This window comes from Salmo salar, chromosome 11 (assembly GCF_965601325.2).
Source record: "Salmo salar chromosome 11, fSalSal1, whole genome shotgun sequence".
Taxonomy (NCBI): Eukaryota; Metazoa; Chordata; class Actinopteri; order Salmoniformes; family Salmonidae; genus Salmo; species Salmo salar.
The window spans coordinates 76,174,035-76,199,406 of record NC_138301.1 but is presented as its reverse complement, the minus strand read 5'-3'; the positions used below and the strand labels follow the sequence as shown (position 1 = coordinate 76,199,406).

Sequence of the window (25,372 nt, the reverse complement as noted above, 5' to 3'; positions counted from 1 at the left end):
TTTTGTATGTTTTCTATAGTTATGTCCTTGAAAATGTATCAATTGACCAATTCGGCACATTTTGGCAGACTTTATACAAAATACTGTGCAGTATTGTAATGCTCCATTGGATGAATCTGCAACTTTACGCACACACTGCTGCCATCTAGTGGTAAAAATCTAAATGTCACCTAAACTGCAATATTGTATTATGGCCTTTCTCTTGCATTTCAAAGATAATATAAACATGTTTTTTTTCTTCATCTTTTACCAGATCTAATGTGTTATATTCTCCTACATTAATTTCACATTTCCACAAACTTCAAAGTGTTTCCATTCAAATGGTATCAAGAATATGCATATCCTTGCTTCAGGTCCATTTTAGGCACTAATGGAAAAAAAGGGTCAGATCATTAAGAGGTTAATTGACAATATAGTGAATATATTTTTTCTACACGAAAGAGTAAAGCAGAGCACACAAGATTCATTATGCATTTCTCTTCTATCAATATTCTCACATGTTTAATTTCTCTCGTCTGAAGCACTTCATTCCAAGGGTCATTTTAAGGATGGACAAGCAAACTATTTAACCATCCTTTAGGTTGTTAAACGTGACAGACAAAAAAAATGCTGAACAGAGGAATCCAGTAGAAAGTTAATAGCAGCTCTTTATTTCACAATCTCATATACATTACCAACATTTTTTTAAATCATACAGCATACATTTCGTGACATATCAACAGTGAACAAACATAATTCCTTTCTTGTTACAGTGGAGAATTGAATAGAGTTGATTTCATGACCGAGTGGCACATCTGTCTACGCTACGATGTGTTCATTTGAAAATGGTGTCTTGTTTTGACTCCTAACATCCTTGATCAAACCAGTGATGTAACACCTGCAGGAAAAACAACAAGACAAGGTCAATTGATTCATAAAATAACTATCTGCAAATCATATTCTAAAAACAGTTAGGGCTCGGAAAAGGATAAATACTAAAGAATATATACAAACGAAAAAACAAAGCATTACACTGAACAAAGCATGCACATCCATATATTGTGTGGTGTGTTGAAATATGCATAGCCAAGTCAAGTAAATGTGCATAACCAAGCCTAGCCTGATCTTCGAGATCTGATAAATATCCAAATGGCATTCCCAATAGCATAATAAAAATAGAACAAGAATGTAAATATCTTCTGGTTATACCACAGAATTCTAGATTTCTAGATTTAGATGCACTATTGTAAAGTGGTTGTTCCACTGGCTATCATAAGGTGAATGCACCAATTTGTAAGTCGCTCTGGATAAGAGCGTCTGCTAAATGACTTAAATGTAAATGTAAATGTAGATCACTCCCTTGAGCAGAAATTTTGTAGACATTCATGAGTTGTGTTCGAATACCCATACTAACATACTGTACACTTAATGAGTATATACACTACATACTATTAGTTCATTTTAGTATACTGTAAAGGAACAGTATGCTTTCAGTTGAGCGCACTAGCTCTTTGCCCGTCTACCGGAAGTTGATGCTGTTGCTATGCAACCTCTTGCTAGCATAACAAATGACTGGTTAGACATTTTAAGACATCGGGTGTGTTCTTAAATTCAATCTGGAGTGCCAGAGTGTGTTTGTAAATTCAGAGCGTTTCGCTCTCAGAGCGCACACTGGACGTTCAGGCCGAGGAGTAGGGTTGATTTGAGCGTTCTGACCTTACAACGGCAGACAAGCACCCAAGCTAACGTTGGCTAGCTTGCTAGCTACTTCCAGACACAAATGAGACCACTCTGACCATTTTACTTGCCCTAGCAGAGCTGGTTAGGCTGTTTTCATGTTATCCAGAGCATCGGTGACTGTAACTGCCGCTGGCAACAATTTAATTATGCTTTTTGACGACACTTACTGATACCGGCCATATTCAATGGGTATAAATCGGAGTAGATAGACAGAGCGTATTTACGAAAGCACCCGAATGTCCAGCTAAGCTAAGAATGACGGGAATAATCAAGTCAATAAACGTTGGGTGGTTCGTTAGATAGCCTATAGTTAATATCCTGGCAAGTTTGATGTATAAGTAGCTAGCTAACAACATACCGGTACATACTGCTGTAATGATACGCTATGTGGTTCGTAAGGACAGCGTAGCTAACAAAATGTCAGCCAATAACGTGTAAGGTAACTCATTTGAAAAGTCATTACTTTATTACATTGCTCAACATTTTCTTAACATGTGTCAATTAGTTAAAGGAATGAATTTGTATCCGCTCTCGTTGTACTTCGACTGCATATTTTCCACCATTTCCTTCAAATCTGTGAAAGATGTGAAGCCACGCCCATTTCCTGAAGAATTGCATTTTGGGCCCTAAAGTACAGAAATAGTGTCCTCTGCGTGTATACTTCATATTTTGGCGAATTTAGTACGACATCCAGGAACTTTTGGCATACTAACTATATCCATACTATGACCAATAAGCATACTATATACTCAATTCACGTCACAAATAGTATGGCTAGTATGAGTATTCGAACACAGTTATGGTCTATTTATTCTACATCACTAATTTAACCCAGTGTCCTGTGATACAATTGGGTGTTCATAACTACCAATCATTAATGAGTACCTTACCGTGTGAGCCTTTGCACTGTTTGAGCGCCTCAATGAAGCTCTCGCACAAGCTGAGGTCAGCCTGAGTGGTGGCGTAGTTCAGGAACTGTCGCACCTCAAACATGCATGGGCCCGGCTGGGAGGAGACAGGTCGAGCGGCCTCCTATAATGGCACAGACACACACACTTGTCAAAGATACTGTAGACATCTGCACTACTGTAAACAAGTATTGATTTGACTTCAGTGTGACAGTCATTATCTCCATGCTAGCTCAGATACATTATGCAACATTTCCACCTGTCCTTTATATCTTTGACATGACAAATCTAATTTTATGTCATATGCGCCAAATACAACAGGTGTCGACCTTACAGGGAAGTGTTCACTTACAAGCCCTTAACCAACAATGCAGTTAAGAAAAAAAGTGTTAAAGTATTTACTAAAATAAACTGAAGTAAAAAAATAAAGAAAAAAGAAAAAAACCTAATAATTAAGGAGCAACAATAAAATAACAATAGCGAGGCTATATACAGGGTATATACAGGGGGTACCGGTACAGAGTCAATGTGCGGGGGCACCAGTTAGTCGAGGTAATTGAGGTAATATGTACATCTAGGTAGAAGTAAAGTGACTATGCATGGCTAATAAACGGAGAGTAGCAGCAGCGTAATAATGGGGGTGGGGACAACGCAAATAGTCCGGGTAGCCATTTCATTAACTGTTCAGGAGTCTTATGGCTTGGGGTTAGAAGCTGTTTAGAAATCTTTTGGACCTAGACTTGGTGCTCCGGTACCGCTTTCCGTGCGGTAGCAGAGAGAACAGTCTATGAATAGGTTGGCTGGAGTCCTTTTTGGACTTTCCTCTGACACCGCCTGGTATAGAGGTCCTGGATGGCCGGAAGCTTGGCCCCAGTGATGGACTGGGTCGTACGCACTACCCTCTGTAGTGCCTTGTGTCAAGGAGGCCGAGCAGTTGCCATACCAGGCGGTGATGCAACCAGTCAGGATGCTCTCGATGGTGCAGCTGTAGAACTTTTTGAGGATCTGAGGACCCATGCCAAATCTTTTCAGTCTCCTGAGGGGGAATAGGCGTTGTCGTGCCCTCTTCGACTGTCTTGTTGTGTTTGGACCATGATAGTTTGTTGGTGATGTGGACACCAAGGAACTTGAAGCTCTCAACCTGCTCCACTACAACCCCGTTGATGAGAATGGGAGCGTTCTCAGCCCTCCTTTTTCTGTAGTCCACAATCATCTCCTTTGTCTTGATCACGTTGATGGAGAGGTTCATATCCTGGCATCACACATAAGGTAGTAACGGAGTGCAATTACTTGATAGAAGATTTCAAAGTTGCATAATGTTGCTTGTTTACTGACGAATGTCTGGTTTGGCCATTCCAAGTACCGTGCTGTATACTTTCATGGAAATTCAAGGCAAATTTAAATTATCGATACATTTCTGCATAATGCACCTTTTGAATTAGTTCTGCATAAATTTCATAGAACAGTATCGACAAGCTATCTTTTATGTTCCTTGTTTACTGCATCTAGGGCATTCCATTGCTATGGCTAGGTTACATGATGTTCTGCTTCCAATACCTCAATGGCAGGTTTACATGATATAATACTAAGTGATCAAATTCATCAACCATAATTGTATAAATACCAGAACTAATCTTGTTGGAGTAATGCCACTTTTCAGACATCCCATGGGCCAGACAATTCTTTAATAGTTTGCTTCATCCAAAACTCTTTCTAGCTGTTGTAATACTGTCAGCGCCAGATTAAATTGCCTCAGTCGTCATGTAGAGTCAATGTCTGACATCAAGGAGTATAATGTGACACTTCTTAGTGAGTGAATGGGTCGCTTGCATGGCCTCACTTAGCTGAAGGGAGGAGTTTGGGCTTTCTAGGACAGGTCTAGTTCCATTTTCAGAAAAGCTATCAAGAAATCAAACTGTGATATATCAACCTGCGACGTCACATCTGTAAATACCCCAAATCCCTGCCTCTGTGTTTTGGACACATAACAGAGAGAGTTATTTCTGTTTTTCAATGGCACAATACTAAGTGTCAAACAATGTTGTTAGGTCCAATTCTGTTTCCTAAAATGTACATTTGAAAGCTGAGAAGTCAAACCCCTTAGGGCAGTAGGTTATCTCTCCAGGGCTGCCAAAGTCAGAGACATCCTCTGCTGTCCAACGATCCACACCAATTTAGTACTGTCAGAACAACCTATCTTTGGCTGTTCTTTTCAGACAAGACACTCATTGTCAGGTGAATCGGATTTAGGTAGGATTTCAGGTAGGTTTTGCCAGTAGAACGGCCCAACATAAATTATTTCCTTCTTGTCCACTGTTCTGGTGAATGGAATAACCTATGGTGAAACTCTATCAATCCCTATCACCTGTCAATGTTCCTGAAGAAGAGGAAGCTATTTAGGAGTATTGGAAAATGGCCTATTTCCATTCACAGGCTCTCACTGGCCCCCTGCCCTGCTCACTTGGTATGTGCTGGCGGCAGGTTTGACAGATTCAGAGCTGCTGCCACCACTGAAGGCGCCTGTGAGGGCACTCTCCATGACGTGGCCCATGGCAAAGCCCACTGCAACCCCTGCTGCGGTGGTGGCCATCTGGGCCATGAGGCTGGGCCCTTGGGGCGCGGCAGGAGCGGCGAGGGCTGACGGGGGTGGAGCGGCCGGGGCATGATGGGCCGGGGATGAGCTGGAAATAGAAGAGAGCACACAATGAAGAGAACATGGCCTCTAAAATGGAACATCAACATACCTAAGGGGGAGGGGGGTCAGACTGATGTAACATCATAATTTTGCTCTGACATCACTTGCACTGATTACAATTGTTATTTTGTTGAATCAGACAGCCTTGCATTACCTGATACATTACATTATCTACATCAGGGGTTCCCAAACTTTTTCACCCGGGGCCTCCCTTCAGCATCGGGGAACATCCTGCACCCCCCTCCCCCTCCCCCGTGCGCGCATACCATGTCTATTTCTATGGGAAAAGCACTGTTCATGACACAAACTGTTCACACCCCTCTTGTTGGTGGAGAAATGTATTGCAGGTTTAAAGCTTATTTCCTGAAATTCTACACATTTTGTCATGGGGTGCGAAGAAAATGTTGCACTTTTAAAGCAAATTTTCTTGCAATTCTATACATTTTGCGATGTCTAATGTGTATTCATATGATATGAGTGACAAAAATTATAACAATATCTATGGGCTAAAAAAACAAAAATGTTTAGCTGACATGGGCTAGTTGATCTGAACATTTCTGACAAGTTATAAATAGCTCTAAGGTATGCAATGACTAACATGACAAAAAGAACTGATGATGCACTACCCAATTTACAAATTGCACCTTGCGCATTCTACTATTACAACTTTCAAGAGTAAGTTTAAAGCCTGGGAACCACTGATCTACATGATCATCACCAGACTCTTCATCAACCATCTCCCTGACCACCTTCCTCTGATCAAGCCATGAATTGTCCCTCTCCATCTTCGGAGGATGCATGCATTCAAAGATTTGGCCTCTATTGGTTAGTAAACAGCTGATCTCTAATCTTATACCTCCACATAGATTATTATCACCAAGAACAAATATGTGCAGGAAAACAGTCTGAATGACAATAAGAAACAGCAATTATTTAAAATTGATGGCATAATTTGTTTGGTTTATGCAAACTTTTCTAGCAAATGCTGACCTTCTACCCACTGCCCTTGGGGCCAAGAACTGAAAAATGACCCACAAATCTAGCTAAGGACTTTTGTGATGCAGACAACTATTAAGAAAAGTGTCAGTCATATGGCAGTAGTTTTAGGGCTGTGTTTCTAAAACAGCTGTGTGTCATTCAATTACAGTTATGCATATGGACACTATAACCAGTTAACTGCTAAGCAAACGAGGCTGTTAACATTTTAATAAATCGGCATCTGACCAAGTTGCATAATCGTTCAAAACACATTACCTGGTTGGTGCCGAAGAAGGACTGGCACTGCGACTTCCTCTAGCCATTTTTTATGCAGATAATATGTTCTTTACAACTTCAAACTGTTTCTGCCAGGATAGTCTTATCTTCTTCTGAAGCCTCTTGTAACGCAATTAGATCGTATGACAGCATGCACACGTGCCAATGACTTTGTGTGGATGCGCAATCATACCGGTAAATTCTCACTCATGAGTAGAGGCGATTACCAAAGCTGCCAGTTATGTTGGTCTTTCCTTTATTTTGGCAGTTACCTGTAGGTTTCTCACTTAATGGTGGCACAAATTGTGATATGGGGGAGGGGAGATATATGCAAATTAAATACTGTAGTATTTATTATAGTTAAAAAGTGTTGTGTTTAATCAGAACAACAATTTTCAGCTGTGCAAACATAATTGCAAAAGGGTTTTCTAATGATAAATTAGCCTTTTAAAATGATAAATTTAGGATTAGCTAACACAACGTGCCATTGGAACACAGGAGTGATGGTTGCTGATAATGGGCCTCTGTACCCCTATGTAGATATTCCATTAAAAATCAGACGTTTCCAGCTACAATAGTCATTTACAACATTAACAATATCTGCACTGTATTTCTGATCAATTTGATGTTATTTTGATGGACAAAAAATGTGCTTTCCTTTCAAAAACAAGGAGATTTCTAAGTGACCCCAAACTTTTGAACGGTAGTGTACTCATATAGAAACTGGGTGGTTCCAGCCCTGAATGCTGATTGGCTGACAGCCGTGGTATATGAGACCGCATACCATGGGTATGACAAAACAGAGAGATCCTTGATGAAAACCTACTCCAGAGCTCTCCGGACCTCAGACTCGGGGCGAAGGTTCACCTTCCAACAGGACAACGACCCTAAGCACACAGCCAAGACAACGCAGGAGTGGTTTCGGAACAAATCTCTGAATGTCCTTGAGGGGCCCAGCCATAGCCCGGACTTGAACCCTATCGAACACCTCTGGAGAGACCTGAAAATAGCTATGCAGCGACGCACCCCATCCAACCTGACAGAGCTTGAGAGGATCTGCAGAGAAGAATGGGAGAAACTCCCCAAATACAGGTGTGCTAAGCATGTAGCGTCATACCCAAGAAGACTCGAGGCTGTATTCGCTGCCGAAGGTGCTTCAACAAAGTACTGAGTAAAGGGTCTGAATCCTTATGTAAATGTGATTTAGAATTGTTTTATTATGGATTAGCAAAAATGTCTATAAACCTGTTTTCACTTTGTCATTATAGGATATTACGTGAAAATTGATGAGGATTTAAACCATTTTAGAATAAGGCTGTAATGTAACAAAATGTGGAAAAGGTCAACGGGTCTGAATACTTTCCGAATGCACTGTAGGGACAGTACCAAAACAAATTATATATTGATTCTGTGTCTTCGCAGCAAAATCTGCAGAGCTGGGATGGTTATATCCCACAAATTTATAGCATTCTACTGGTTGCAAGAATTTTGTATAATCATTTAAATGATTATAACATTTTGAATCCGGCATCTACAGTGGGGGAAAAAAGTATTTGATCCCCTGCTGATTTTGTATGTTTGCCCACTTACAAAGAAATGATCAGTCTATAATTTTAAGGGTAGGTTTATATGAAGAGTGAGAGACAGAATAACAACAAAAAAATCCAGAGAAACGCATGTCAAAAATGTTATAAAATGATTTACATTTTAATGAGGGAAATAAGTATTTGACCCCTCTGCAAAACATGACTTAGTACTTGGTGGCAAAACCCTTGTTGGCAATCACAGAGGTCAGACATTTCTTGTAGTTGGCCACCAGGTTTGCACACATCTCAGGAGGGATTTTGTCCCACTCCTCTTTGCAGATCTTCTCCAAGTCATTAATTAAGGTTTCAAGGCTGACGTTTGGCAACTCGAACCTTCAGCTCCCTCCACAGATTTTCTATGGGATTAAGGTCTGGAGACTGGCTACGCCACTCCAGGACCTTAATGTGCTTCTTCTTGAGCCACTCCTTTGTTGCCTTGGCCGTGTGTTTTGGGTCATTGTCATGCTGGAATACCCATCCACGACCCATTTTCAATGCCCTGGCTGAGGGATGTAGGTTCTCACCCAAGATATGACAGTACATGGCCCCGTCAAATGATGCGGTGAAGTTGTCCTGTCCCCTTAGCAGAAAAACACCCCCAAAGTATAATGTTTCCACCTCCATGTTTGACGGTGGAGATGGTGTTCTTGGGGTCATAGGCAGCATTCCTCCTCCTCCAAACACGGCGAGTTGAGTTGATGCCAAAGAGCTCCATTTTGGTCTCATTTGACCACAACAATTTCACCAGTTGTCCCCTGAATCATTCAGATGTTCATTGGCAAACTTCAGACGTGCATGTATATGTATTCTTGAGCAGGGGGACCTTGCGGGCGCTGCAGGATTTCAGTCCTTCACGGTGTAGTGTGTTACCAATTGTTTTCTTGGTGACTATGGTCCCAGCTGCCTTGAGATCATTGACAAGATCCTTCCGTGTAGTTCTGGGCTGATTCCTCACCGTTCTCATAATCATTGCAACTCCACGAGGTGAAATCTTGCATGGAGCCCCAGGCCGAGGGATATTGACAGTTCTTTTGTGTTTCTTTCATTTACGAATAATCGCACCAAATGTTGTCACCTTCTCACCAAGCTGCTTGGCGATGGTCTTGTAGCCCATTCCAGCCTTGTGTAGGTCTACAACTATCCTTGGAGAGCTCTTTGGTCTTGGCCATGGTGGAGAGTTTGGAATCTGATTGATTGATTGCTTCTGTGGGCAGGTGTCTTTTATACAGGTAACAAGCTGCGGTTAGGAGCACTCCCTTTAAGAGTGTGCTCCTGATCTCAGCTCATTACCTGTATAAAATACACCTGGGAGCCAGAAATCTTTATGATTGAGAGGGGGTCAAATACTTATTTCCCTCATTAAAATGCAAATAAATGTATAACATATTTAACATGCGTTTTTCTGGATATTTTTGTTGTTATTCTGTCTCTCACTGTTCAAATAAACCTACCATTAAAAATCAGCAGGGGATCAAATACATTTACATTTTAGTCATTTAGCAGACGCTCTTATCCAGAGCGACTTACAGTAGTGAATGCATACATTTCATACAATTTCATACATTTTTTTTCTGTGCTGGCCCCCCGTGGGAAACAAACCCACAACCCTGGCGTTGCAAACACCATGCTCTACCAACTGAGCTACACTATATGGCACGGCTGTCAATTGTTTCGTCCTTAAATTAAACTGGTATATGCAGGGCCGCCAAACAAGTTCCTTACTTTTCCCCCTTCCACTTGCCTCTTCCATTTTTGCGGTAATACTGCAATTAGTTGATTGTAACTTTGGGAGAGCAGATATTTCCATATATTTTTGTTAGCTGCATGTGTGAGAACTCCACCAGTCCTATTTATGATATAATTTACAAAGATTATACCTTTTTAAAATAATTTTTATAGAAAATGTTTTTTGTTTTTTTATCAATTAGTATATTTCAGTTTAACCACAATATTTGTTGTATTATTTGTTCTGTCTTTTCTGGTGAATTAAATTGAAATTGCAACCAACTTTCTTGTTTTAAAAATTATACACCTACCCATCCACCCCGACAAACCATCATCCTTTTGATTTTGCCTTAAGTAACCTTCTGTCTTAAGTAATCATAACAAACGTAACATATCATACTCATTTGATTGTCCCAGATTTACATTTACTATGTTATGTTTAGTCTATGAGACCAGGCTGTAGAGTTTGATAGGTTGGAGACCTGTTATTAATAACATGTTTATTACCCTTGATTTATAGATTACTTTGATGGAGATTTGTTTTTATAACTCAAGATGTTTACTTGCAAAGATACTTTTTCCAGTTTTTAGGGTAGCCTATTAAATGTCCAATGCAGCCATTTTTATCTCAATATTAAATCATTTCGGTGTAACAATGAAGTACAGTACCTTACTGTGATTGAAAACCATTAAAATGGACAAAAATAAACAAAATGTATTTTTAGCAAAGCACATATTCACAAGCAAGAACTTTGCTAGGGCTGTTTGAGAGTGGTCTGAGTCGGGAGGGGGAAACTGAAAACTAGTTGTTATTGGTAGAGAGGTATGGGACCCTCTTTCTTATTGGTCTATGAACTGCTTGGTGATGTCACCAAGCAGGCTAAAACTCCATCCCTCCAAAACAGGCAGAAATTTCAGGTAGTCTTTTCAAATAGCTCTTAAGGTCCTGGAGTGGCCTAGCCAGTCTCCAGACCTTAATCCCATAGAAAATCTGTGGAGGGAGCTGAAGGTTCGAGTTGCCAAACGTCAGCCTCGAAACCTTAAGGACTTGGAGAAGATCTGCAAAGAGGAGTGGGACAAAATCCCTCCTGAGATGTGTGCAAACCTGGTGGCCAACTACAAGAAACGTCTGACCTCTGGGATTGCCAACAAGGGTTTTGCCACCAAGTACTAAGTCATGTTTTGCAGAGGGGTCAAATACTTATTTCCCTCATTAAAATGCAAATCATTTTATAACATTTTTGACATGCGGTTTTCTGGATTTTTTTGTTGTTATTCTGTCTCTCACTGTTCAAATAAACCTACCATTAAAATTATAGACTGATAATTTCTTTGTCAGTGGGCAAACGTACAAAATCAGCAGGGGATCAAATACTTTTTTCTCTCACTGTACTTACACAGTGTTGGAAAGGGATCACGGCAGTGATTGAATGAGGGTATGAGGCATGAGTTGAGGTGTTCAGAGGCTTGACCAGTGCAGGACAGGATTTTACTGGGAAGACAACAACAAAAAATAACACAAGACACTACACAGTTAGACCAAAGAGCTAAGAATGAGTTAGTCCAAGCAAGGAGTAAAATCTTTGATGTGTAATAATGTGATTGTGTATGTGATTGACTCTACATACAGTAATGAGAGAAAATTGATCGGGGTACTCACAGTGCTTGGAAGAGAAACATTCAATGTGCCAGTGGATGAGCGGGCACATGAGACGCCATGGCTTCAGTTCATGTCAGGAGAAAGTTGACAATGGTAGTGGAGTGGAGTAGTCACCACCTCTTAATCAGGGAACATGAGGGGACTTAGCTGTAAATACAAATAGCAGATGGGGGTGGGGGGGTAGTGAACCTGTTCAAACTGCAGCTACCTTATATTTGTTCATATCATTTATATTTAGACTACATTAGGAGGGGGATTTCCTCTACCCAGACACATAGACAACAACTGATAGACAATAGAACTCACAGGGCTGAGCTTGCTTTATGCATGTTTGCATCATGCAGGCCTATGCAACTGTAGGCCTTATGAAAAAACATGACTCACATTTGCCATCACAATGACTCACATCTGCCATTTAATAACTCACATCTGCCATGTCGATTGATTCATTCCAGGTAATACATTTGGATTAAAAACGTATAGGCAGCCTAGCCAGCCCAATGTTGAATATAATCAAAATTTGACCTGAACTTTCTCCTGACACACAAATGGACTATAAATACATAACGTTACCAATTAGTTTACCCTGACCTGATGGACAGGGCACATAGACTGTATGCAGCGGCTCTTATTAGTAGCCTACAGTTGATCAGATGGAAAAATAGACTTGTTTTCATCCCATACAGCATGTCAGATTTCTAATGTTCAGGTGTAGCCTGGGCTGCTGCAACATTTATGTGATGACTTTTTGCTTGTGTCTGTCCGGAGTGATTATGTGTTATCATCTTTGCTAAATAAACACCGGAGGAAAGTGCAAAGCCTACTTGAGCGCACGCGAAAAAAATGTGCTGCGTCAACCTCTCTTTAATCTAACTTTTAATGGATGATGCATGGAAGCTATCAAATCATTTGGAATTGTTTTTGACATCCCAGAAAAGATGTTCAGCATGTAAAGAATCTTAACGTGCAATTACAGGCGGCTTGCTGATAGGCTCCCTGTTAACCAGCTATACATTTGATACCAGTTGGTATTGAACGCCCTCACCTTTTCATCCTTCTTCATGAAACTGATCTCAGGCAGATGTCGACCCTCGCTTTTAATTCACACATTTCCGTGTACCCCCCTAGCAAGATGGCGCCGACAGAGATGGTCGCCTCTCTTCGAGTTCTTAGGAAACTACGCAGTGTTTTTTTTATGTATTATTTTTTATATTGTTAGCCCAGAAAATCGTAACTTCTTATAGGCAGGTGGGACGGTAGCCAACATCCGGTGAAATTTCAGAGCGCGAAATTCAAACTACAGAATCTATATATTTAACTTTCATAAAATCACAAGTGTAATACATCAAAATAAAGCTTAACTTCTTGGTAATCCAGCCGCTATGTGTCAGATTTCAAAAAGGCTTTGCGGCGAAAGCACACCATGCGATTATCTGAGGACAGCGCCCCGCATACAAAACCATGAAAAACATATTTCAACCAGGCAGGTGCGACACGAAAGTCAGAAATTGCGATATAATAAATGCCTTACCTTTGATGATCTTCTTCTGTTGGCACTCCAAAAGGTCCCAGTTACATCACAAATGGTCCTTTTGTTCGATAATGTCCTTCTTTATATCCATAAAAACTCAGTTTAGCTGGTGCGCTTCAGTCAATAATCCACCCAGTTTCCCTCCATCAAAATGCATACAAAATGAATCCCAAACGTTATTAATAAACTTTTCCAAACAAGTCAAACAACGTTTATAATCAAACCTTAGGTACCCTAATACGTAAATAAACGATCAAATTTAAGACGGAGAATCGTTATTGTCTTTACCGGAGGAAAATACCAAAGAATGCGCTCTCATTCACACGCTTGGAAACACTACAACCAAAATGGGAGCCACCTAGAAAAACTACAATTTCTGGCTCATTTTTCCAAAAACCAGACTGAAGCTCTTTCTAAAGACCGTTGACATCTAGTGAAAGCCCTAGGAACTGCAATCTGGGAGGACTTCGCCTTATAATAAAAGTGACAGCCATGAAAATAGTGGTAGGCTGAACATTATTCTTTTTTGGGATGGTTTGTCCTCGGGGTTTCGCTTGCCATATCAGTTCTGTTATACTCACAGACATTATTCTAACAGTTTTAGAAACTTTCGAGTGTTTTCTATCCAAATCGACCATTATATGCATATCCTAGCTTGTGGGCCTGAGTAACAGGCAGTTTACTTTGGGCACGATTTTCATCCGGACATGAAAATACTGCCCCCTACCCAAGAGAGGTTAAGTGTTATTACATACAGCCAGGAAGAACTATTGGATATAAGAGCGACGTCAAGTTACCAACATTACGACCAGGAATACGACTTTCCCGAAGTGGATCCTTTGTTCGGACCACCACCCAGGACATTGGATCTAATCCCAGAGGCCGACCCAAAACAACAAGGTTGGCAAAATTAGGGCAAGGGTTGCCTTCCAGAGAGACATTGTAACATTCTCTGTTTCACGGAAACATGGCTCTCTCGGGATATGTTGACGGAATCGGTACAGCCACCGGGTTTCTTCATGCGTCGCGCTGACAGAAATAATCATCTCTATGGGAAAAAGAAGGGAGGGGTGTGTGCTTCATGATTAATGACTCATGGTGTAATCATAACAACATACAGTAACTCAAGTCCTTTTGTTCACCTGACCTAGAATTCCTTACAATCAAATGCCGACCATATTATCTCCCAAGAGAATTCTTGTTGGTTATTGTCACAGCCGTGTATAGCCCCCCTCAAGCAGATACCACGACGGCCCTCAAGGAACTTCACTGGACTCTATGTAAACTGGAAACCATATATCCTGAGGCTGCATTTACTGTAGCTGGGGTTTATAACAATGCAAATCTGAGAACAAGGCTACCTAAATTCTATCAGCATATTGATTGTAGCACTTGCGCGTGTGACAATAATGCTAGTGCGAACTCGGACCCAGGCGCAGAGAAACACAGCAGGCAGGGGTAAGGGTAAATCCAGAACATTTACTCAGGTCTTCACAGAAAATAAAAAACAAAGCAATAGCACACGAGCACACTAATCAAAACATGAGACCTAAGCAAAGATCCCTGCCCACAGAGGAACCTAAATAGCCAGGCAACAGGTGAACCGAAAGGGCAATCCACCACAGATGAAACCAATAATAACAATCAGGGTAACCTGGACACTAGAAACAAAGTAAGGGTGCCCTCCAGCGGTAACCTAAGGGAGCACACAGAAACTGCTATCGTGCGGGCAATACACTGGATCACTGCTACTCTAACTTCCGCGATGTATACAAGGCTCTCCCCCGCCCTCCCTTCGGCAAATCTGACCACGACTCCATTTTTCTTCTACCGTCCTATAGGCAGAAAGTACCCGTGACACGAACCATTCAACGCTGGTCTGACCAATCGGAATCCACGCTTCAAGATTGTTTTGATCACTCAGACTGGGAAATGTTCTGGGCAGCCTCAGAGAATAACATTGATTTATACACTGATTCGGTGAGTGAGTTTATAATGAAGTGCATTGGAGATGTACCCACTGTGACTATTAAAACATACCGTGGATAGATGGCGGCATTCGCGCAAAACTGAAAGTCTCATTTAACCAAGGAAAGATGACTGGAAATATGGCCGGATATAAACAGTGTAGTTATTCCCTCCGCAATTCAATCAAACAGGCGAAATGTCGGTATAGGGACAAAGTGGAGTCGCAATTCAACAGCTCAGACATGAGAGGTATGTGGCAGGGTCTACAGGTAATTACGGACTACAAAAAGAAAACCAGCCACGTCACGGACACTGACTTCTTGCTTCTAGACAAACTAAACACATTCTTTGCCCACTTTGAGGATAATACAGTGCCACCGACATGAGCATGCGCAGACCAGCTGGCTGGTGTGTTTACGGACATATTCAATCGCTCCCTTTCCCAGTCTGCTGTCCCCACATACTTCAAGATGGCCACCATTGTTCCTGTATCAAAGCAGGCAAAGATAACTGAACTACATGACTATCACCCCGTAACACTCACTTCTGTCGTCATAAAGTGCTTTGAGAGACTAGTCAACGATCATATCACCTCAACCTTACCTACCACCCTAGACCCACTTCAGTTTGTATACCGCCCAAACACTGCCCTATCCCATCTGGACAAGAGGAATACTTATGTAAGAATGCTGTTTATTGACTATAGCTCATCATTCAACACCATAGTACCCTCCAAGCTCATCATTAAGCTTGAGGCCCTGGGTCTCAACCCCGCCCTGGGTAATTGGGTCCTGGACTTTCTGACGGGCCGCCCCCAGGTGGCGAAGGAAGGAAACAACATATCCACTTCACTGATCCTCAACACTGTGACGCCACAAGGGTGCGTGCTCAGCCCCCTCCTGTACTCCCTGTTCACCCATGACTGAATGGCCATGCGCGCCTCCAACTCAATCATCAAGTTTGCAGACGACACAACAGTGGTGGGCTTGATTACCAACAACAACGAGACAGCCTACAGGGAGGAGGTGAGGGCAATTGGAGTGTGGTGTCAGGAAAAAACCTCTCACTCACTGTCAACAAAACAAATGAGGTGATCATGGACTTCAGGAAACAGCAGAGGGAGCACCCCACTATCCACATCGACGGGACAGCAGTGGAGAAGGTGGAAAGTTTAAGTTCCTCTGCGTACACATCATGGACAAACTGAAATGGTCCACCCACACAGACAGTGTGGTGAACCTCAGGAGTCTGAAGAAATTTGGCTTGTCACCTGAACCCTGACAAACTATTACAGATGCACAATTGAGGGCATCCTGTCGGGCTGTATCACCGCCTGGTACAGCAACTGCACCGCCCTCAACCGCAAGGCTCTCCAGAGGGTGGTGCGGTCTACACAACGCATCACCGTGGGCAAACTACCTGCCCTCCAGGATACCTACAGCACAGGAAGGCCAAATGTCACAGGAAGGCCAAAAAGATCATCAAGGTCAACAACCACCCGAGCCACTGTCTGTTCACCCCACTACCATCCAGAAGGGGAGGTCAGTACAGGTGCATCAAAGCTGGGACCGAGAGACTGAAAAACAGCTTCTATCTCAAGGCCATCAGACTGTTAAACAGCCATCACTAACACAGAGAGGCTGCTGCCTACATACAGACTCGAATCATTGGCCACTTTAATAAATGGATCACTAGTCATTTTAAATAATGCCACTTTAATAATGTTTACATATCTTACATTACTAATCTCATATGTATATACTGTATTTTATACCATCTATTGCATATTGCCTATGCCACTTTGTCATCGCTCATCCATATATTTATATGTACATATTCTTGCTCCATCCCTTTACATTTGTGTGTATTAGGTAGTTGTTGTGGAGTTGTCAGATTTCTTGTTAGATATTATTGCACTGTCGGAACTAGAAGCACAAGCATTTCGCTACACTCGCATTAACATCTGCTAACCATGTGTATGTGACCAATATCATTTGATTTGATTTGAGAATTAAAGGGGTTCTTCAACAAAAAGTCCACAACATTTTCGGCAGCGTTGGCCATTCTACCATTCTGACGGAGAAAACTTAGCAAGGAACATTTAAATGAATTGCACTAACTGGAAACCAAAATAAAGTTCTAAACCCCAAAAAACAATGTATAATATACCTCCTCCATCTCCTGTATTTGAAAAAACTCATTTGAATTGAAGAATGTCACAAAAATGCTAAACTATCACTCTTCACTCTTAATCTCTATCCAACAATGTCACCAAACTTCTCAACACATAGAACCCCCATAATGCTCTGTGGCACAATCCCAATACAGCACACTAGGTTCATTCTCTGATCCTACATCAATGATTGGATGGACAACATGTCAATTCATACTTCAAAAGCTTTGATTGGTTGGAGGACGTCCTCTGGAAGTGGTCATAATTTCTATGTGCGTCTATGGAAGGGGGTGAGGCCTTCCAGCCCCCTAGGTTTTGTATTGAAGTCAATGTAGCCAGAGGAGGATGGAAGCTAGATGTCTTCCGGCTACAACATGGATCTAGCCCAGACAGTGCTGTTGAAGTTACTGTAGACCTTCATTGCAAAACAATGGTTTTTAACCAATTATTTGGTGACATATGAATATATTTAGTATAGTTTTATCTAAAAAGGATAACTTTGTTTATGTTTCACTATTTTTATTTTTAAGAAATTTCACTGAGGAGGATGGTACTCCGGTCCTCCTCTGAGGAGCCTCCACTGCTATGCATAGATAATAAACAGAGAGTAGCAGCAGCGTAAAAGAGGGGGTGGAGGGGGGGGGGGGACAATGCAAATAGTCTGGGTAGCCATTTGATTAGCTGTTCAGGAGTCTTACGGCTTGGGGGGTAGAAGCTGTTAAGAAGCCTTTTGGACCTAGATTTGGTGCTCCGGTACCGCTTGCCGTGCGATAGCAGAGAGAACAGTCTATGACTAGGGTGGCTGGACTCTTTGACAATTTTTAGGGCCTTCCTCTGACACTGCCTGCTATAGAGGTCCTGGATGTCAGGAAGCTTGGCCCCAGTGATGTACTGGGCCATACGCACTACCCTCTGTACTGCCTTGCGGTCGGAGGCCGAGCAGTTGCCATACCAGGCAGTGACGCAACAAGTCAGGATTCTCGATGGTGCAGCTGCTCTCGATGTCGCAGCTACGACTCGGTGAAACATAAGATATTACAGTTTTTAAAGTCCCGTTAGTAGGATATTCGTGATCGTAGCTCGTCCATTTTGTTATCCAATGATTGTACGTCGGCTAATAGGACAGATTACCCACTCGCCGTCTGATTTTTACAAGGCACCCCGACCTATGTCCCCGATATCTTTGTCTCTTTCTCATGCGAATGACAGGGATTTCGGCCTTTTCGGGTGTCTGAAGTAAATCCTTTGCTCCTACTCGTTAAAAAAAAATCTTTGTCCAGTATGAGGTGAGTAATGTCCTGATATCTAGAAACTCTTTTCGGTCATAAGAGTCGTGGCAGAAACATTATGTACAAAATAAGTTACAAACTACGTGAAAAAACACACACAATAGCACAATTTGAACGCCGCAGCCCGTCTGGTGTTCAACCTTCCCAAGTTCTCTCACGTCACCCCGCTCCTCCGCTCTCTCCACTGGCTTCCAGTGGAAGCTCGCATCCGCTACAAGACCATGGTGCTTGCCTACGGAGCTGTGAGGGGAACGGCACCTCCGTACCTTCAGGCTCTGATCAGGCCCTACACCCAAACAAGGGCACTCCGTTCATCCACCTCTGGCCTGCTCGCCTCCCTACCTCTGAGGAAGCACAGTTCCCGCTCAGCCCAGTCAAAACTGTTCGCTGCTCTGGCACCCCAATGGTGGAACAAGCTCCCTCACGACGCCAGGACAGCGGAGTCAATCACCACCTTCCGGAGACACCTGAAACCCCACCTCTTCAAGGAATACCTGGGATAGGATAAAGTAATCCTTCTAACCCCCCCCTTAAAAGATTTAGATGCACTATTGTAAAGTGGTTGTTCCACTGGATATTATAAGGTGAATGCACCAATTTGTAAGTCGCTCTGGATAAGAGCGTCTGCTAAATGACTTAAATGTAAAAGGTAATTGGTTTAATTAATCCATTTCAGAATTGTAACGATGTACGCTGAGAGTCGGGAAGCAAGTTCAGGGAGTGAATACATTTAATAAATAAATGAACAAAACAAGAAACACAAACAGCGCACCGACATGAAACAGAAACAGAAACACCGACGCCTGGGGAAGGAACCAAAGGAAGTGACATATATAGGGCAGGTAATCAAGGAGCTGATGGAGTCCAGGTGATGTGTCATAATGCGCTGATGCGCGTAACAATGGTGACAGGTGTGCGCCATAACGAGCAGCCTGGTGACCAAGAGGCCGGAGCAGGAGCACCCGTGACAAGAATAACGTAACAAAATTTAGAAAAGATCAAGGGGTCTGAATACTTCCGAAGGCACTGTATTTACACCTGTTGTGACATATATTGCGTTATTTTATGGCTGGTTATGACACATACATAAGAATGTCAAAACCCACATTTAGTCAAATGACTAATTTCCCTGCTAAGAAGTTTCCTTCTGTTTGAAAGATTTTTTCTTAAATAATTTGTCGTTGTAATGAATTCTTAAAAGTCATGTTTTTACACTTTGACACTGTCGAAGCATTATGACCATGCTGTGTCACTTTACCTGAACTAAGAAATACACTTTATGACACTGTCAATGTAAGAAGCATTATGACCATCAGATTCATATAAGCCAGACAGGCCTATCACGTACAGTACATGCCCTTATGCCAGTCATCAGTCAAAAAGAGGGTGTCTTGTCCTGCTCCTGAAATATGCTCCTATATTCATCCCAGTCATCAGCAACAGAGCATTGAGGAAGGTGCATGCATGTCTGACATCAATGTGTGTGCAATTACAATGATAATTCAATATGGTCAATTTCCAAAAATGTTATATAACATAAAAATACTGTTGACAAGTAGGTTATGGTGTAATGGAATGTTCTGGCACTCTTATGTAGGTGGCATAACCAGCCATAAAATAACGCAATATTTGTCACATGTCTAAATACATGTGTCATTACAGTGTTATGACCATATTATGACAGGTTATGACAAGTTATGTCAGCTGTTATGACATAATTATGACCATGTCATAATGTGTTATGACGCTAGGTGTCAAGTAAAGTGCAACCATTCATATTTACACATGATTTAACCTCCATCAAATGTTATTATGGGACCGATATTGGATTTTGGACACCATATTGGATTTGATGCAAAATATGAAGATAATATGTGACTTAATTGCAATACTAGGGGCTAAAGATACAAATTCCTTTAAGGAACCTTGGATCCCTTGTTTTCCTTAGAGCCGATTACAATAGCCACAACATAAAACATTTTTTAATGTGAGTATTTTTGTCGAGCAGGACCATAGAGCACTGAATGAGAGCAAAATTGTCTTGGAAAGTTATCTATTGAACAGCTACCAAAAAGTGAAATTAACATTCATAATAAATATTCATAGTTGATATTTATGCCTATTGTAGCTGTGTGTTTACAGGTCTATATTTCCTAAATGCTAATCCTAATTTTGCTTGTTTCTGTATGTAGGGCAGATTCCTATTCCAAATTGTAAGAATATCAGAGCTTGCAATTATGGGTTACATGATCTTAAATTTAACCACTTTTACAGTAAAATATTTTTACACAACCATCCATTTTATACAGTATATGGGAGATATTAGAGAGATGGAAAAATATGGTTGTGTGTTTTTGTGGGACACATCCTATTCACACCATTTCACATGGTGGGTGGTGCTATATGCAGTTCATCAGCTCAAATATAAATATTGCTGTCTTGTTTACCTCTGATAAGCCTCTCAGTAAAGCAATAAAACCAATCAAGAACCTGTCGCCCTTCCAGGTGGTGTTAGGGTACCAGCCGGTCCTGGTGCCATGGCATCAGAGCCAGACAGAGGCTCTTGCGGTGGAGGAATGGGTCCAGCGCTCGAAGGAGACCTGGAGTGCCGTCCAGGAGTGCCTTAAACGAGCTGTAGGATGGCACAAGGAGAGCGCTGACCGCCGCCGCAGTGAGGCCCCCGTGTTCAAACTGGGGGACAGAGTCTGGCTCTCGACCCGAAACCTGTCCCTCCGCCTGCCCTGCCGGAAGCTGGGTCCGCGATTTGTGGGGCCATTCAAAGTCCTGAGGAGAATAAACGAGGTGTGTTATAGGTTACAACTTCCTTCATATTACCGTATTAACCCCTCGTTTCATGTGTCTCTTCTCAGGCCGGTGGTAGCTGGTCCGCTGCAGGATGCTGAGGTGCGGGAGGTCCCTCCGCCCATCGGGGGAGCCCCGGCGTACACAGTCCAGTCCATCTTGGACTCCCGACGTCGGGTAGGGGGCCTGCAGTACCTCGTGGACTGGGAGGGGTATGGCCCAAAGGAGAGGTGCTGGGTCCCAGTGGGGGACATTCTGGATCCAGCCCTGTTGCAGAGATTCCACAGCCTCTGCCCGGATAGCCCTGCGCCTCACCCTCCGGGTCGTCCCCGAGGCCGGCGTCGGCGCACTGCGGGAGCCGCGCGTCGGGGGGGGGGTACTGTCACAACGTCCACAGAAGGTGGCGCCTCTCTCCTGCGCCTGACTTACCCCTTTCCTGCTATCTTGGATAACGTGACAGTCCCACTAAGCACAAACCAGAATGGGTGGCGTATCACTGCAGAATCGCTGTAAATCACTGACTGTGTCACCAGAAAAGCACCCCACACCATCACACCTCCTCCTCCATGCTTCATGGTGGGAACCACACATGCAGAGATCATCCGTTCACCTTCTCTGCATCTCACAAAGACACGGCGGTTGGAAACAAAAATCTCTAATTTGGACTCATCAGACCAAAGGACAGATTTTCACCGGTCTAATGTCCATTGCTCGTGTTTCTTTGCCCAAGCAAGCCTCTTCTTATTATTGGTGTCCTTTAGTAGTGGTTTCTTTGCAGCAATTCAATCATGAAAACTTGATTCACGCAGTCTCCTCTGAACAGTTGATGATGAGATGTCTGTTACTTGAACTCTGTGAAGCATTTATTTGGGCTGCAATTTCTGAGGCTGGTAACTGTAACGAACTTATCCACTGCAGCAGAGGTAACTCTGGGTCTTCCTTTCCTGTGGTGGTCCTCATGATAGCGCTTGATGATGTTTGTGACTGTACTTGAAGAAACTTTCAAAGTTCTTGAAATGTTCTGTATTGACTGACCTTCATGTCTTAAAGTAACTGTCATTTCTCTTTGCTCATCTTATCTACGAACATAGACAGGGCTCTAACTTCTCTAGCTCCACAATGAAATAGGGTGCAGGCCAGGCAGCAGGCTGTTAGCCAGCCTGCCAGCTTAGTGGAGTCCGCCATTAGCACAGTCAGTGTAGTCAGCTCAGCTATCCCCATTGAGACCGTGTCTGTGCCTCGACCTAGGTTGGGCAAAACTAAACATGGCGGTGTTCGCCTTAGCAATCTCACTAGAATAAAGACCTCCTCCATTCCTGCCACTATTGAAAGAGATCGTGATACCTCACATCTCAAAATAGGGCTACTTAATGTTAGATCCCTCACTTCAAAGGCAGTTATAGTCAATTAACTAATCACTGATCATAATCTTGATGTGATTGGCCTGACTGAAACATGGCTTAAGCCTGATGAATTTACTGTGTTAAATGAGGCCTCATCTCCTGGTTACACTAGCGACCATATCCCCCGTGCATCCCGCGAAGGCGGAGGTGTTGCTAACATTTACAATAGCAAATTTCAATTTACAAAAAAAAAAACAACAACGACGTTTTCGTCTTTTGAGCTTCTAGTCATGAAATCTATGCAGCCTACTCAATCACTTTTTATAGCTACTGTTTACAGGCCTCCTGGGCCATATACAGCGATCCTCACTGAGTTCCCTGAACTCCTATCGGACATTGTAGTCACAGCAGATAATATTCACATTTTTGGTGACTTTAATATTCACCTGGAAAAGTCCACAGACCCACTCCAAAAGGCTTTCGGAGCCATCATCGACTCAGTGGGTTTTGTTCAACATGTCTCTGGACCTACTCACTGCCACAGTCATACTCTGGACCTAGTTTTGTCCCGTGGAATAAATGTTGTGGATCTTAATGTTTTTCCTCATAATCCTGGACTATCGGACCACCATTTTATTACGTTTGCAATCGCAACAAATAATCTGCTCAGACCCCAACCAAGGAGCATCAAAAGTTGTGCTATAAATTCTCAGACAACCCAAAGATTCCTTGATGCCCTTCCAGACTCCCTCTGCCTACCCAAGGACATCAGAGGAAAAAAAATCAGTTAACCACCTAACTGAGGAACTCAATTTAACTTTGTGCAATACCCTAGATGCAGTTGCACCCCTAAAAACTAAAAACATTTGTCATAGGAAACTAGCTCCCTGGTATACAGAAAATACACGAGCTCTGAAGCAAGCTTCCAGAAAATTGGAACGGAAATGGCGCCACACCAAACTGGAAGTCTTCCGATTAGCTTGGAAAGACAGTACCGTGCAGTATCGAAGAGCCCTCACTGCTGCTCGATCATCCTATTTTTCCAACTTAATTGAGGAAAATAAGAACAATCCGAAGAAAAAAATTGATAGTGTCGCAAAGCTAACTAAAAAGCAGCATTCCCCAAGAGAGGATGGCTTTCACTTCAGCAGTAGTAAATTCATGAACTTCTTTGAGGAAAAGATCATGATCATTAGAAAGCAAATTACGGACTCCTCTTTAAATCAGCGTATTCCTCCAAAGCTCCGTTGTCCTGAGTCTGCAAAACTCTGCCAGGACCTAGGATCAAGGGAGACACTCAAGTGTTTTAGTACTATATCTCTTGACACAATGATGAAAATAATCATGGCCTCTAAACCTTCAAGCTGCATACTGGACCCTATTCCAACTAAACTACTGAAAGAGCTGCTTCCTGTGCTTGGCCCTCCTATGTTGAACATAATAAACGGCTCTCTATCCACCGGATGTGTACCAAGCTCACTAAAAGTGGCAGTAATAAAGCCTCTCTTGAAAAAGCCAAACCTTGACCCAGAAAATATAAAAAACTATCGGTCTATATCGAATCTTCCATTCCTCTAAAAAAAAAATGAAAAAGCTGTTGCGCAGCAACTCACTGCCTTCCTGAAGACAAACAATGTATACGAAACGCTTCAGTCTGGTTTTCGACCCCATCATAGCACTGAGACTGGACTTGTGAAGGTGGCAAATGACCTTTTAATGGCGTCAGACCGAGGCTCTGCATCTGTCCTCGTGCTCCTAGATCTTAGTGCTGCTTTTGATACCATCGATCACCACATTCATTTGGAGAGATTGGAAACCCAAATCGGTCTACACGGACAAGTTCTGGCCTGGTTTAGATCTTATCTGTCGGAAAGACATCTGTTTGTCTCTGTGAATGGTTTGTCCTCTGACAAATCAACTGTACATTTCGGTGTTCCTCAAGGTTCCGTTTTAGGACCACTTTTTTCACTATATATTTTACCTCTTGGGGATGTCATTCGAAAACATAATGTTAAATTTCACTGCTATGCGGATGACACACAGCTGTACATTTCAATGAAACATGGTGAAGCTCCAAAATTGCCCTCGCTAGAAGCCTGTGTTTCAGACATAAGGAAGTGGATGGCTGCAAATGTTCTACTTTTAAACTCGGACAAAACAGAGATGCTTGTTCTAGGTCCCAAGAAACAAAGAGATCTTCTGTTAAATCTGACAATTAATCTTGATGGTTGTACAGTCGTCTCAAATAAAACTGTGAAGGACCTCGGCGTTACTCTGGACCCTGATCTCTCTTTTGAAGAACATATCAAGACTGTTTCAAGGGCAGCTTTTTTCCATCTACGTAACATTGCAAAAATCAGAAACTTTCTGTCCACAAACGATGCAGAAAAATGAATCCATGCTTTTGTTACTTCTAGGTTGGACTACTGCAATGCTCTACTTTCCAGCTACCCTGATAAAGCACTAAATAAACTTCAGTTAGTGCTAAATAAGGCTGCTACAATCCTGACTAGAACCAAAAAAATGTGATCATATTACTCCAGTGTTAGCCTCCCTACACTGGCTTCCAGTTAAGGAAAGGGCTGATTTCAAGGTCTTACTGCTAACCTACAAAAGCATTACATGGGCTTGCTCCTACCTATCTTTCCGATTTGGTCCTGCCGTACATACCTACACGTACGCTACGGTCACAAGACGCAGGCCTCCTAATTGTCCCTGG

At 42.4% G+C, this 25,372-nt stretch overlaps 1 protein-coding gene across 2 annotated transcripts; it reads right to left on the bottom strand.

The window, feature by feature from the left end:
• Positions 1-622: 622 nt before the first annotated feature.
• Positions 623-12,013, bottom strand: LOC106562847 (coiled-coil-helix-coiled-coil-helix domain-containing protein 2). Of its 2 annotated transcripts, none has more exons than XM_014127891.3 (4): positions 11,548-12,013; positions 5,089-5,308; positions 2,610-2,751; positions 623-877 (listed from the first exon to the last, which is right to left on the bottom strand). In XM_014127891.3, the coding sequence occupies exons 1-4, from the start codon at positions 11,565-11,567 to the stop codon at positions 858-860; spliced, it is 402 nt and encodes a 133-aa protein (XP_013983366.1). In that variant the 5' UTR covers positions 11,568-12,013; the 3' UTR covers positions 623-857. The 2 variants fall into 2 exon arrangements, with proteins under 2 accessions (XP_013983366.1, XP_013983365.1); XM_014127890.3 differs by lacking the exon at positions 11,548-12,013 and adding an exon at positions 6,577-6,859.
• Positions 12,014-25,372: the final 13,359 nt, after the last annotated feature.